This window comes from Carcharhinus amblyrhynchos, unplaced genomic scaffold, assembly GCF_965287045.1.
Source record: "Carcharhinus amblyrhynchos unplaced genomic scaffold, sCarAmb.v2.hapA scaffold_393, whole genome shotgun sequence".
NCBI classification, from domain to species: Eukaryota; Metazoa; Chordata; class Chondrichthyes; order Carcharhiniformes; family Carcharhinidae; genus Carcharhinus; species Carcharhinus amblyrhynchos.
In genome coordinates this window covers 1-14,452 of record NW_027650133.1, presented here as the reverse complement: position 1 = coordinate 14,452, position 14,452 = coordinate 1, and the positions used below count along the sequence as shown (strand labels likewise).

Below are 14,452 nucleotides of genomic sequence, written 5' to 3'. Positions count from 1 at the left end.
GCTACGTGGGGTAAGGGGACCCGCCCCCCACCCCCTCCGAACTCTGGAATTCTCTCCCTAAACCTCTCTGCCGGCCGCCCGCTGTGGGGTCTCTGCCTGGTGCGAGCTCCTGGGAATCGCCCCTCGGGATTCGGCGCTACACAAACGCGCGCGGCTGGCCTCCGCGCCGAGGGGAGTGTCACCCGTTAACCCTCTCGGTGTCTTTTCTCTCTGCACAGGACCCGCTACCCCGCGAATGGTGAACAACGGACCAACGGCTGAAGAGATGGAGCAGCAGAGGAGGTGAGTGCCCCTGTTTGCGGGTAAGGGCACCGACGCCACTTAAGCCAAACCCAAGTTGGAACCCGGGGCAGCCTCACCCAGGCAGGAACTCGGCCCGTTTGCTAAGCGCTGTTATTGACACGTCCACCTCCCTGCGCCCGAAACATCTTTGTGCAATCTGTCCTCCCCTCCCGCCCATCGCTGACCCAAACCCATCACGTTTCTCCCTCTCTTTAACTCTGAAGAAGAGCCGCACAAGTTCGCGGAATCCCTGCAGTGCAGAAGGAGGCCATTCAGCCCATCGAGTCTGCGCTGACCCTTCAAAAGAGCATCCCATCCACATTCTATCCCTGTAACCTCATGTATTTACCCCACTAATCCACCTAACCTGCACATCGTTAGACACCAAGGGGCAACTTAGCATTGCCAATCTCCCTAACCTGCACATCTTTGGATACTAAGAGGCAACTTAGCATGGCCAATCCACCTAACCTGCACATCTTTGGATACTAAGGGACAATTTAGCATGGCCAATCCACCTAACCTGCACATCTTTGGATACTAAGGGACAATTTAGCATGGCCAATCCACCTAACCTGCACATCTTTGGATACTAAGAGGCAATTTAGCATGGCCAATCCACCTAACCTGCACATCTTTGGATACTAAGAGGCAATTTAGCATGGCCAATCCACCTAACCTGCACATCTTTGGATACTAAGAGGCAATTTAGCATGGCCAATCCACCTAACCTGCACATCTTTGGATACTAAGAGGCAATTTAGCATGGCCAATCCACCTAACCTGCACATCTTTGGATACTAAGAGGCAATTTAGCATGGCCAATCCACCTAACCTGCACATCTTTGGATACTAAGAGGCAATTTAGCATGGCCAATCCCCCTAACCTGCACATCTTTGGATACTAAGAGGCAATTTAGCATGGCCAATCCACCTAACCTGCACATCTTTGGATACTAAGAGGCAATTTAGCATGGCCAATCCACCTAACCTGCACATCCCTCTGTGGGAGGCAACCAGAGGAAACCCAGGCAGACACGGGGAGAACATACAAACTCTACACAGACAGTGACCCAAGGCCGGAATTGAATCCGGGTCTTTGGCGCTGTGAGGGAGCAGTGCTAACTGTGATCTGGTTGACTGGCGGAACAGGATGGAAGGGCTGAATGGCCTACTCTTGCTCCTAACTCCTTTGTTCCTCTGATTTGAGGTCGAGAGAGGAGGGGAAAGTGAACCACTTCCTCCGCCGTCACAAGGTCAAAGAGCAGATGGCCCTGAGTGGATGGCTGGAGGTGGTTGGGGCGGGGGGTGGTTCTTTGCTTGTGACCCAGTGGTGGTTGGTGCGGACTCGAGTGTCTCACTCGCTGCCCGTCAGAGCAGCAGTGAGTTGAGGGCGACACAGCCGCCCTGGCAAGGGAGGAGACAAGTGTTGACCATTTGACCTTGGTCCTGGGGGCCCGGGTGGTGGGTAAACCAGCCAGCTGTGTTCCTAACGTGTGCGTGTGTGTGTCTCTGGCCAACAGGCAACAGTTGGAGCAGCAGCAGAAGCTGGAGCAGCAGAGACTGGAGCAAGAGCGGGAACAGCAGGAGCGGCGCAACGCAGGTAGGCCGGGGGACACGAGGGGGCGGTGGACAGTGCCTCTACCCTCCATGGTGGCTTCAGTCTATCTGTGGTGGAATTGGTAACACACAGATTAGTGTCTGCACCCTACTGATTCCTAGAACGTAGAACATTACAGCGCAGTACAGGCCCTTCGGCCCTCAATGTTGCGCCAACCCAGTGGAACCAATCTAATGACCCTCTAACCTTAACTATTCCAGTGTTATCCATACGTTTATCCAATGACCGTTTAAACGCCCTTAAAGTTGGCGAGTCCACAACTGCAGGCGGGGCATTCCACGCCCTTACTACCCTCTGAGTAAAGAACCTCCCTCTGACATCCGTCCTATAATTACCACCCCTCAGTTTAAAGCTGTGTCCCCTCGTGTTAGCCATCACCATCCGAGGTAAAAGGCTCTCGCCGTAGAACCAGGAGTGGGCGGCACAGTGGTTGGCACTGCTGCCTCACAGCGCCGGGGACCCGGGTTCGATTCCGGCCTCGGGTCCCTGTCTGCGTGGGGTTCTCCCCGTGTCTGCGTGGGGGTGGGGGGGCGGTTTCCTCCCGCTCCCCAAAGCCAGTTGGAACTCCCCGACCAGCGGGGTGGACACGCGGACCCTCGGCCGGGAGGGATTCCGACCCCTGACCTCCCGGAATTTAAGCCGAGCTGGTGCTTTGGAAGCATGGAGGAGTTGCTTATCCCCGGAATGTGTGCCGATCGAGGGGAGTTATGTAACCGGTAAGTCCGTGAAAGCGGATTTAATCCCCTGATGTTGTGAGCTGTCGGACATCTGGCTCCGAACCAACCAGGCCCCAAACAACAAGTTCTTTAACAAAGAACAAAGACGGTTCCAGCACAGGAACAGGCCCTTCGGCCCTCCAAACCTGCACCGACCATGCTGCCCCGACTGAACTAAAACCCCCTACCCTTCTAAGGACCGTATCCCTCCGTTCCCATCCGATTCATGTATTTGTCAAGACGCCCCCTTTAAAAGTCATTATCGTATCTGCTTTCACTAAAGTTTATTTATTCATCGCACAAGTAAAGGTCTACATTAACACTGCAATGAAGTTGCTGTGAAATTCCCCTCGTCGCCGCACCCCGGCGCCTGTCCGGGTCAATGCACCCAAACCGTCTTTCAGACTGTGGGGGGGAAACCCAAGCAGACACGGGGAGAATGTGCAAACTCCACACACACACACACACACACACACACACACACACACACACACACACAGTGACCCAGCTGAGTTCCAGGCACCCACCCCCACTCTGTGTATAAAACAAACTTGCCTCATACATCTCTTTTAAACCTCGCACCTTAAACCTGTGCCCCCCCCCCCGAGTAACTGACTCTTCCACTCTGGGAAAAAGCTTCTGACTCTCCACTCTGTCCCTCATAATCTTGTAGACTTCTATCAGGTCTCCCCCTCAACCTCCGCTGTTCCAGTGAGAACAAACCAAGTTTCTCCAACCTCTCCTCATAGCTAATGCCCTCCATACCAGGGCAACATCCTGGTCAGCCTGGTTATAGAAAGGATATTATTAAAGTAGAAAGAGCGCAGAAGAGATTTACTAGGATGTTACCGGGACTTGATGGTTTGAGTTATAAGGAGAGGTTGGATAGACTGAGACCTCTTTCTCTAGAGCGTAGGAGGCTGAGGGGTGACCTTATAGAAGTCCATAAAATAATGAGGGGCACAGATCAGCTAGATAGTCAATATCTTTTCCCAAAGATAGCGGGATTCTATAAAGAGTGAGAGGGTGACCTATAGAAGTAGGGGGGGGGGGGCACAGGTTTAGGTGAGAATTGTTTTAACACAGAGTGGGTGAGGTGCTGGAACAAGCTGCCAGAGGCAGTAGTAGAGGCAGGTACAATTTTGTCTTTTAAAAAGCATTTAGACAGTTGCATGGGTAAGATGGGTATAGAGGGATATGGGCCAAATGTGGGCAACTGGGATTATTTTGGGGGCTTTTTGGCCCCAATTACTTTCTGTGGGAGTGAATTCCACACATTCACCACCCTCTGGGTGAAGAAATTTCTCCTCACCTCCAGTCCCTAAAAGGTTTATCCTTTATCCTCAAGCTATGACCCCCTAGTTCTGGACTCCCCCCCAGCTCCCAACCCCCCCACCATCGGGAACATTCTTTCTGAATCTACTCTGTCTAATCCTGTTAGAATTTTCTATGAGATTCCCTACTTAACTCCAGTGAATATAATCCTAACTGACTTAGTCTCTCCTCGTATGCCATCCCAGGAATCAGCCGGGTAAACCTTCTCTGCGCTCCCTCTATAGCAAGGACATCCTTCCTCAGATAAGGAGGCCAAAACTGCGCACGATACTCCAGGTGTGGTCTCACCAACGCCTTATACGATTGCAGTAAAACGTCCCTATCCCTGTACTCAAATACTCTCACTATGAAGGCCAGACATACCTGCCCGGTGTACCTGTGCACTTACTTTCAGCGACTGATGCACGAGGACCCCAAGGTCTCGTTGAGTATCCTCTGCTAAGGACGCCAAAACTGCACACAATGGAATATATTTCCAAATATGGTAAATTGGGAGAGGGGAGTGTGCAGAGGGACCTGGGTGTCCTTGTGCACCAGTAAGCTGAAGGTAAGCATGCAGGTGCAGCAGGTGATAAAGAAGGTAAATGGTATGTTGGTCTTCATTGCGAGAGGTTTTGAGTACAGGAGCAGGGATGTGTTGTTGCAATTGTACAGGGCCTTGGTGAGGCCACACCTAGAGTATTGTGTGCAGTTTTGATCTCCTTTTCTGGGGAAGGATGTTCTTGTTCTCGAGGGAGTGCAGCGAAGGTTTACCAGGCTGATTCCGGGGATGGTGGGACTGATGCACGAGGAGAGATTGACTAGATTGGGATTGTTTTTGCTGGAGTTCAGATGAATGAGGAGGGGATTTCATAGCGACTTATAAAATTCTAACAGGACCAGACAGGGAGGATGTTCCCGATGGCGGGGGAGTCCAGAACCAGGGGTCACAGTCTGAGGATTCAGGGTAGACCATTTAGGACGGAGGTGAGGAGACATTTCTCCACCCGGTGAGCCTGTGGAACTCATTCCCACAGGAAGTGGTTGATGCCAAAACATTGAATGTATCCAAGAGGCGACTGTGATTGGGGCGAATGGGATCAAAGGTTATGGGGAGAAAGCAGGATTGGGCTATTGAGTTGGACGATCAGCCGTGATCGTGATGAACGGCGGGGCAGGCTCGAAGGGCCGAATGGCCTCCTCCTGCTCCTATCTTTCTACGTTGGAGGTTCCTTCACTGTGTTGCTGGGTCAAATCCCTGGTACACCCTCCCTAACAGCACCCGGGGGTTGTACCTACACCAGAGGAGTTCAAGATGGCGGCTCACCCGCCACCCTCCAGAGGGAGGGGCAACCAGTGCTGGTTTAGAGAAACCCAATTCCCCGTGGAAGGAATGGTGTGAGTTAGTGGGAATGTGGATGACACCTCTACGGGTTGTGGGTGAGGGGGAAATGGCACTGATGTATTTAACTGGGGATTGGTTGAGTTCGTAGGGAGTGTATTTAATTCTTCAGTGAAGGCTCACCTGGTTGAAGGGCCAGCTCCTGTTACTGTTTGTGGATTGGTGGCCAATGCTGGGTGTTAACCCCCCTCTTTCTTTCTTTCTTTTCTTTTCCCCCCAGTGCCTCCCGCCCCTCCAGCTCCGGCTGGGGGTCCCGCAGCAGGCCCGCCCCCTCCGCCTGGACCCCCACCCCCACCGGGCCCGCCCCCGCCAGCCGCGGCCCCGCCTCCTCCCTCGGGGAGCGGGCCGCCCCCTCCTCCCCCGCTGCCCCCCGCCAGCAGCACGCCGAGTGGGGGTGCCGGGGGGGGCCTGGCGCAGGCACTGCAGGCCGCCAAGCTGAAGAAAGTGGCACAGGTGAGTGACCTCAGCTGGGATTGGAGGAGAGGTGGTGGGCGTGCTGGGCTGTGATTGGTGGAGAGCTGAGCATGCTGGGTTGTGATTGGTGAAGAGTTGGGTACTCTGGACTGTGGTTGAGAGGTAGGCACGCTGGCCTGTGATTGGCAGAGAAATGGACGTGTTGTCAGCTGTGATTGGTGGCGAGGTGCACACTGGGCTGTGATTGGCGGAGAGGTGGGGCCGCTGGGCTGTGATTGGCGGAGAGGTGGGGGCGCTGGGCTGTGATTGGCGGAGAGGTGGGGGCGCTGGGCTGTGATTGGCAGAGAGGTGGGGGCGCTGGGCTGTGATTGGCGGAGAGGTGGGGGCGCTGGGCTGTGATTGGCAGAGAGGTGGGGGCGCTGGGCTGTGATTGGCAGAGAGGTGGGGGCACTGGGCTGTGATTGGCGGAGAGGTGGGGGCGCTGGGCTGTGGTTGGCGGAGAGGTGGGGGCGCTGGGCTGTGATTGGCGGAGAGGTGGGGGCGCTGGGCTGTGATTGGCGGAGAGGTGGGGGCGCTGGGCTGTGATTGGCGGAGAGGTGGGGGCGCTGGGCTGTGATTGGCAGAGAGGTGGGGGCGCTGGGCTGTGATTGGCGGAGAGGTGGGGGCGCTGGGCTGTGATTGGCGGAGAGGTGGGGGCGCTGGGCTGTGATTGGCAGAGAGATGGGGGCGCTGGGCTGTGATTGGCAGAGAGGTGGGGGCGCTGGGCTGTGATTGGCAGAGAGGTGGGGGCGCTGGGCTGTGATTGGCAGAGAGGTGGGGGCGCTGGGCTGTGATTGGCAGAGAGGTGGGGGCGCTGGGCTGTGGTTGGCGGAGAGGTGGGGGCGCTGGGCTGTGATTGGCAGAGAGGTGGGGGCGCTGGGCTGTGGTTGGCGGAGAGGTGGGGGCGCTGGGCTGCGGTCAAATGAACCAGAATTTGCTATTCTCAAACCCGACTGTGAGCCGGTCCAAGGGAACCGTGTGTTAGAACTGAGAAAACTACAGCCCAGTCCCCGTATAAACATCAGAGAGAAACACAGCAACTCCCACAAACAGCACTGAGGAAGGTGGTTTCGGGACGGCTGCTCTACTGGGTGGGCTGATCCACCCTGTGTGTCTTCACAGAAGGAGCTCGGAGTGTGATTGGCGGGGGGGGGGGGTACCTGGGGGGGTGTGGTGGTGGGGAGTTGAGGGGCGGGGGGTGTGGTGCTGTTGGGTGAGGGGTGGAATTCTCCCCACACGTCCTGGCCAATGCTGGCCCTTCTACCAAGACCTGTAGAGCCGGTGAGCTGTTTGTGGGATCTTGCTGTGTACCGTCGGCCTATCCCGGGGCTTTAATTCCCTGCCAAGCTTCTCGGGGACAACCAGAGATCGAACTGCGGCATTACCCCAAATTTGACGCTGTCTTTCTGGGATTTTGTTGCCAATTTCCCCCCCCTCCAATTAAACTCTCTAACTTCTCCACTGCCCTACCCCTCCCTCTTCCCCCGCCCCCCCCCACTTCCTCTCCCCCTCCCCCACCTTTCCTCCCCTTCCCCCCCCCCCCCCCCCCCAGGCTGAAGAGGCAGGGAGCACCAGCCCCAAGAGCGACAGCAGAGGAGGAGGAGGAGGTGGAGGAGGCGGTGGAGGAGGTGGACTGATGGAGGAAATGAGCGCCATGTTGGCAAGAAGGTGAGGATTGTTTGGGGGGGGGGTGGAGTGATCAGTGGGCTTTGTGTTCCTGACAGGGATTTACCCGCTGCCACACCCCACCCCGGGGTACGTGTATCTGTCAGAACGCTCTTTGCAAGATTGTTTTTCCCCACGCGGTTGTCCATTCTCTGGTGTTGCGGTATTGTCACTGGGTCCATAATCCAGACGACCCCCCCACCCCCCCCACCCCACCCAGATTAATATTCCGGGAGACCCTGGGTTCAAATCCCACCACGGCAGCTGGTGAACTTTAAATCGAGGTTCAAAAAAATCTGGACTTAGAAAGTGAGTCTCAGTAACGGTGACCGTGACGGCTATTGTTCGTTCCAGCAGAGAGTTAGTGCCGTCTCGATGGGCCGAATGGCCTCCTGCACTGTGGGGATTCCAGGGGAAAAAGAAAGAAGGCCCTTTTTTGGGAAGGGAAGGAAATCTGCCATCCTTAGCCTGGTCTGGCCTACATGTGACTCCAGAGCCCCAGCAATGGGGTCAACGCTAAACTGGCTCTCTGAAACGGTCGCCACGCTACCAGGGAGGCTTTGGAGAGGGTGCAGGAAGGGTTTACCGGGGTGTTGCCCTGGTATGGAGGGCATTAGCTATGAGGAGAGGTTGGAGAAACTTGGCTTGTTCTCACTGGAGCGACGGAGGTTGAGGGGTAGACCTGATAGAAGTCTACAAGATTATGGGGGGCAGAGTGGAGGGTCAGAAGCTTTTTCCCCCAGAGTGGACAAGTCAATTACTAGGGGGGGTGTAGGGTTAAGGTGCGAGGGGCAAGGTTTAAAGGAGATGTAGGAGGCAAGTTTTTTTACACAGAGGGTGCCTGGAACTCACTGCCAGGGGAGGTAGTGGGAGCAGATACGGTGGTGACTTTTAAGGGGTATCTGGACAAATACATGAATAGGATGGGGGATATGGTCCCTGGGAGGGGAGGGGGTTTTAGTTCAGTCGGGGTAGCACGGTCAGTGCAGGCTCGGAGGGGCCAAAGGGCCTGTTCCTGTGCTGTAATTTCCTCTGTTCTCTGCAGTGGCCGAGTGAGACGTTCAAGGGGCAATTAGGGATGGGCGATAAATGCTGACCCAGCCAGCGACACCCACATCCCGCGAACGAATTAATAAAACACACAGCGATTTGAATCGATTAATTTCTGCTGGTTGGGGACCCAGTTACCTTGCTGGAAAAACTCAGCAGGTCCGGCAGCGTCTGAGGGTGGGGGGGGAGAGAAACGAGGGTTAATGTTTTTGTCCGTGTGAGTCTCAGAGAGGAGAGAAATGGCACAGGTTATATTCCGCTTAACGTGGGGACGGGAGAACAGCTGGAACTCAGCGGCAGGTCAGTGGTGGGAGCGATAGCGGGAAAACTGTTTAAAGTTTATTTATTAGTGTCACAAGGAAGGCTTACGTTAACACCGCAATGAAGTTACTGTGAAAATCCCCTAGTCGCCACACTCCTGTTCGGGCACACTGAGGGAGAATTTAGCACGGACAGTGTACCCTGACCAGCACGTCTTTCGGACTGTGGGAGGAAACCAGAGGAAACCCACGCAGACACGGGGAGAATGTGCAAACTCCACACAGACAGTGACCCGAGGCCGGGAATCGAACCCGGGTCCCCTGGCGCTGTGAGGCAGCAGTGCTGACCACCGTGCCACCTGTAGATGTGTGGGTTACGAAGCCGCAGAGGCAGACAGTATTCTTAACCGAGGGTGGCACTTGTGGGTTAGCACTGCTACCTCACAGCGCCAGGGGACCCGGGTTCGATTCCCGGCCTCGGGTCACTATCTGTGTGGAGTTTGCACATTCTCCCCGTGTCGGCGTGGGTTTCCTCCGGGTGCTCCGGTTTCCTCCCACAGTCCAAAGATGTGCAGGTTAGGTGGATTGGCCGTGCTAAATTGTCCCTTAGTGTCCTGAGATGTGTAGGTTAGGGGGATTAGTGGGTTAAATATTTGGAGTTACGGGGAACAGGTCTTGGGCGAGTGTCAGGGGGATTACATGGGGTTACAGGAATAGGACCTGGGTGGGATTGTTATCGGCGCAGACTCGATGGGCCGAGTGGCCTCCTTCTGCACTGTCGGGATTTGATGATGAATGTGACCTGGGGGGGTGGTGGTGGGGAGGTAGCGTCACGGTGATCGGAGACCAGGCTTCATTCATCTAACCTCGCGTTTCCCTTTTCCCTCTCTTTCATTCAGACGGAAAGTGAGTGAGAAGCCACCTCCAAAAAAGGACGAGGAATCAAATGTAAGTCACGGGGTTCAGGCAGTGCCCCCCCCCCCCCACACACACACCCACCATCCCTGGCACAGCCGTGCCCACCAGTTTCAGACAGGTGATGTAGGGACCACGCGGTGAGGCTAATGATTTGCTCGTTCCGACTGTTGGGGATGTGGCGTTACAATCCTGATTGGTGAAGTTTAAAGTTTATTTATTAGTGTCGCAAGTAAGGCTTACATTAACGCTGCAATGAAGTTACTGTGAAATTCCCCCGGTCGCCGCACTCATGTTCGGGTAACACTGAGGGAGAATTTGGCACAGCCGATGCACCCTAACCAGCACGTCTTTCGGACTGTGGGAGGAAACCCACGCGGACATGGGGAGAATGTGCAAACTCCACACAGACAGCGACCCAAGGCCGGGAATCGAACCCGGGTCCCCTGGCGCTGTGAAGCAGCAGTGCTAACCACTGTGCCACGCCAAGGTAGGAGGGAACTGAAGCCAGTCTGTGTTCGGAATAGATTTATTGACGGGGGTAAGATGTTACAGGTATGTACCTCCTGACCCCACCCTACTCCAGTGTTTCAGTGAAGCTATTTTTTTGGTTAAACAAAATAAGAAAATAAAATAAAGGAACACCCCCTTTGAGGGAAATCGTGGCGCAGTGGGTTAGCACTGCTGCCTCACGGCGCCAGCGGACCCGGGTTCGATTCCCGGCTTGGGTCACTGCGCGGAGTTTACACATTCTCCTCGTGTCTGCTTGGGTTGCCTCCGGGTGCTCCGGTTTCCTCCCACAGTCCGAAACATGTGCTGGTTAGGGTACATTGGCCGTTTTTAAATTCTCCCTCAGTGTCCCTGAACAGGGGCCGGAATGTGGTCGCTGGGGAATTGTTGCTGTAACTTCATTGCAGTGTTAATGTAAAATTTGCTTGTGACACTAATAATTTAAAAATTGTAAAACACACAGGAAGCTTATAAACGCTGAATTAAAATGTTCTCCGTGGGGTCAGAAAAGCACCCCCCCCCCCCCCCCCACCCAACTCCCGGCAGTGCCCACCGTGAATGCAAAACCTCGATGGAGCCCCTCTTTGTGCTTAAGTAACCGTCCAGCCCGCTGGCGATCTGTACCCTGCCCAGAGTTGATGCAGTTACTGAGCTGTGCCGTTCCTCCGGCTGGCATCTCGAGAATGTCCGGCCCAAAGGGAGGAGCGTCTTGCCCTCGTGTGTGCCACCTGCTGGTTGCATTAAGTGCAGCAATCACGATGCCTCTGGGGTGCCCACCTGAGAGATTGGTGGGGGGGGGGGCGCTTCAACAGCAATCGACACGCCACGGCTTACATTTATATAGCGCCCCTTTTCATTGCCATTAGAATCTTTAAAATGCAAAGTAGGCCATTCAGCCCATCAAGTCAAGTCACCAACTGAGCATCTTACTCAGGCCCACCCTATTGCCACAACGGCATGCATTTATCCCACTAATACCCTTAACCTGCACATCACTGGGACACTAAGGGGCAATTTAGCATGGCCAATCCACCTAACCCGCACATCTTTGGACACTGAGTAATGAGTAGTGCCAGGGTGTTTCACAGCATCTCACCAAGGCTCCTTCAACAGCACCTTCCAAACTCGTGACCTCTACCATCTAGAAAGACAAGGGCGGGGCAGCAAACACACGGGGAGCGCCACCACCTACGAGTTCCCCCTCCGAGTCACTCACCACCACCCCGACGTGGAAATATCTTGGCCGTTCCTCCACTGTCGCTGGGTCAAAACCCTGGATCTCCCTCACTAACTGCGCTGTGGGTGTACCTACACCTCGGGGACTGCAGCGGGTTCAAGATGGCAAGGCTCACCCTTCCCAAGGGGCAGTTAGGGACGGGCAGTAGGTGTTGGGCCCATGCCCCATGAAAGAATTTTAAAAACTGATTGTAAAGGATGACACTGGGCCTGGGTGGTTCGCTCTGTGGGTGGGTCAGTGCTGGTTTGATGGGCTGAATGGCCTCTTTCTGCACTGCCGGGATTCTGTGTTTGTTTTTTTTTAAGCAGGATTACAGGAACAGTCTTGGGGAGTGTTTGCTCGGTGACTGACTCTGGTTTTTAACACAATTCTCTTCTTCCTCCTCTCTAGGAAGACACCAGCACAGTAACCAAAGCACCAAGCATTCAGAGCAGCGGTAAGGTTCAAATCAACACCAATCTGACCAACTGTCCCTTAAAATCCCTGTTCCTGCACGGGTTCCATTACTAAACCCAACAAACCCGCCCGAGCAATAGCGGAACTAGAAGAATTAAATTCTTTCACAGTGTTACACCAACGGTTCACATGATTGGCCCTGGGGTGAGGGGGTTGGTCTACGATTGGTCCCTGAGATGAGGGGGTTGGTCTACGATTGGTCCCTGGGGTGAGGGGGTTGGCCAGTGATTGGCCCCTGGGGTGAGGGAAGGTTGGCCTGTGATTGGTCCTCGGGATGAAGGGGGGGGATTGGCCTGGGATTGGCCCCTGGGGTGAGGGGATTGTCCCATGATTGGTCCCTGAGGCCTGGCTGGGATTGTTGTTGGTGCAGACTCAATGGGCCGAATGGCCTCTTTCTGCGCTGTTGGGGTTCAGTGGTTCAACATGGGGCTTGTGTAGAAGGCGGAATTGAGAGAGGTGATTGGCCACGATGGTATTGAACGGCAGAGCGGGTCCAACAGACCATAAAGAGGAACAGGAGGAGGCCATTCAGCCCTTTGAGCCTAGTCCACCATTTAATACGATCGTGGCTGATGTAACACTTGTGAAGCTCACTTTCCTGCCTGATCTCCGTAACCCTTAATTCCTCGTCCTCGTCGACCTCGACCTCGAGTATGTTTGCACCTAAACCTTGTTGTCTTGTGATTGCGAGGGTTAAGTGGGGCAGAGGGAGAGAGGAGTGACATTATCACCTCTTACCCTGCTCGCGTGCGCCACCCGGTGATGGCCTGGTGAACAGCATGGACATTGATCCACTGTCCTGTCTCCCTTTACCCCAATAACTGGGCAAATTCTACTCCTCGCTCTCCCAGTCCTGGAAGTGTTTCCCCCACCCACCCCTGCCGATCGTCAAATTCTCTCTCTTTCTCTCTCCCTCCTATTTCAATCGCCCTTCCAACTCGAGCTTAGTGGAAACCGTGTGCCTCGAGAGATGAGAGTTCCTGAAGTCTCTCTCTCTCTGTCTGTGTGTGTCTCTCTCTCTCTGTCTGTGTGTGTCTCTCTCTCTCTGTCTGTGTGTGTGTCTCTCTCTCTCTCTGTGTGTGTGTGTCTCTCTCTCTCTGTCTGTGTGTGTCTCTCTCTGTCTGTGTGTGTCTCTCTCTCTCTGTCTGTGTGTGTCTCTCTCTCTCTGTCTGTGTGTGTGTCTCTCTCTCTCTCTGTGTGTGTGTGTCTCTCTCTCTCTGTCTGTGTGTGTCTCTCTCTCTCTGTCTGTGTGTGTCTCTCTCTCTCTGTCTGTGTGTGTCTCTCTCTCTCTGTCTGTGTGTGTCTCTCTCTCTCTGTCTGTGTGTGTCTCTCTCTCTCTGTCTGTGTGTGTCTCTCTCTCTCTGTCTGTGTGTGTCTCTCTCTGTCTGTGTGTGTCTCTCTCTCTCTGTCTGTGTGTGTGTTCTCTCTCTCTGTCTGTGTGTGTGTCTCTCTCTCTCTGTCTGTGTGTGTGTCTCTCTCTCTCTGTCTGTGTGTGTCTCTCTCTCTCTGTCTGTGTGTGTCTCTCTCTCTCTGTCTGTGTGTGTCTCTCTCTCTCTGTGTCTGTCTTCCAACTCAATAAACTTTTTAAAGTTGTCTTGTTCTGATGTCCCTCCTCTGCCACCTGACGATGTTTCTCGCAGTGCTGTTTGGGAGATTAAGCTCCAGGTCAGGTGGGCTATAAATAATTCTGCGACCACCCCGTCCTCCGTGCCCCCTTCCTCCGGGTATCCCCTATCTCTTGTCCAGGTTTCAAAGCTCCAGCTTAGTAGAAACTGTCTGCCTCGAGAGGTAAAAGTTCCTGAAGTGAATTTCTCTCTCTCTCTCTGTCGTCATTTTTAGACTCTGTGAAGAGACCTTGGGAGAAACCAAATCCAACAGTCTCCAGGTGAGTGACACATGCGTGCTTGTTGAGGTGGAAAGTTGCTCTGTGATTGCGAGTTCACAGATCAATAACCTGGCTTTAATTTATCAGGAGAGAGATTAGACCCGAGTTTTTTTCCTCTTGAATTTTTTAGAGGGTGGTTTTGGGGAGAGACAGCGGGTTAGTGCTGCTGCCTCACGGTGCCAGGATCCAGGTTCGATTCCCGGCCTTGGGTCACTGTCTGTGTGGAGTCTGCACGTTCTCCCCGTGTCTGCTTGGGTTTCCTCTGGGAGCTCCGGTTTCCTCCCACGGTCCGAAAGACCCGTCGATTAGGTGCTAAGTTCTCCCTCGGTGTACCCGAACAGGCACCAGAGTGTGGGATTTTCACAGTAACTTCACTGCGGTGTTAACATGAGCCTACTTGTGACACTAATAAATAAACTTATATATTTTAAGACACTGTTGTGATGAGTGCAAAATCTTGGGGGGGGCAATCATAGAACCTTACAATGCAGTAGGAGGCCATTCAGCCCATTGAGTCTGTACCCAACCAAGATCAGGGAGGCGATGGCCTTGTGGTATTATCGCTGGACTTTTTAATCCAGAAACTCAGCGAATGTTCCGAGGGACCCGGGTTCGAATCCCACCACAGCAGATGGTGGAATTTGAATTCAAGGAAAAATATCTGGGATTAAGAATCTACTGATGGC

The 14,452-nt window shown here is 54.2% G+C and overlaps 1 protein-coding gene across 1 annotated transcript in view; it reads left to right on the top strand.

Moving 5' to 3' along the window:
• The window catches only part of LOC145339303 (uncharacterized), a 55,862-nt gene extending 42,065 nt beyond the window's left edge, over positions 1 to 13,797 (top strand). The window contains exons 4-10 of the mRNA XM_080183728.1: positions 219 to 282; positions 1,806 to 1,885; positions 5,556 to 5,788; positions 7,341 to 7,456; positions 9,663 to 9,711; positions 11,816 to 11,861; positions 13,721 to 13,797. Of these exons, the coding sequence (XP_080039854.1) occupies positions 219 to 282; positions 1,806 to 1,885; positions 5,556 to 5,788; positions 7,341 to 7,456; positions 9,663 to 9,711; positions 11,816 to 11,861; positions 13,721 to 13,770 (638 nt within the window). The 3' untranslated portion in view covers positions 13,771 to 13,797. The remainder of the gene's footprint in view (positions 1 to 218; positions 283 to 1,805; positions 1,886 to 5,555; positions 5,789 to 7,340; positions 7,457 to 9,662; positions 9,712 to 11,815; positions 11,862 to 13,720) is intronic.
• The last annotated feature ends 655 nt before the right edge of the window (positions 13,798 to 14,452 follow it).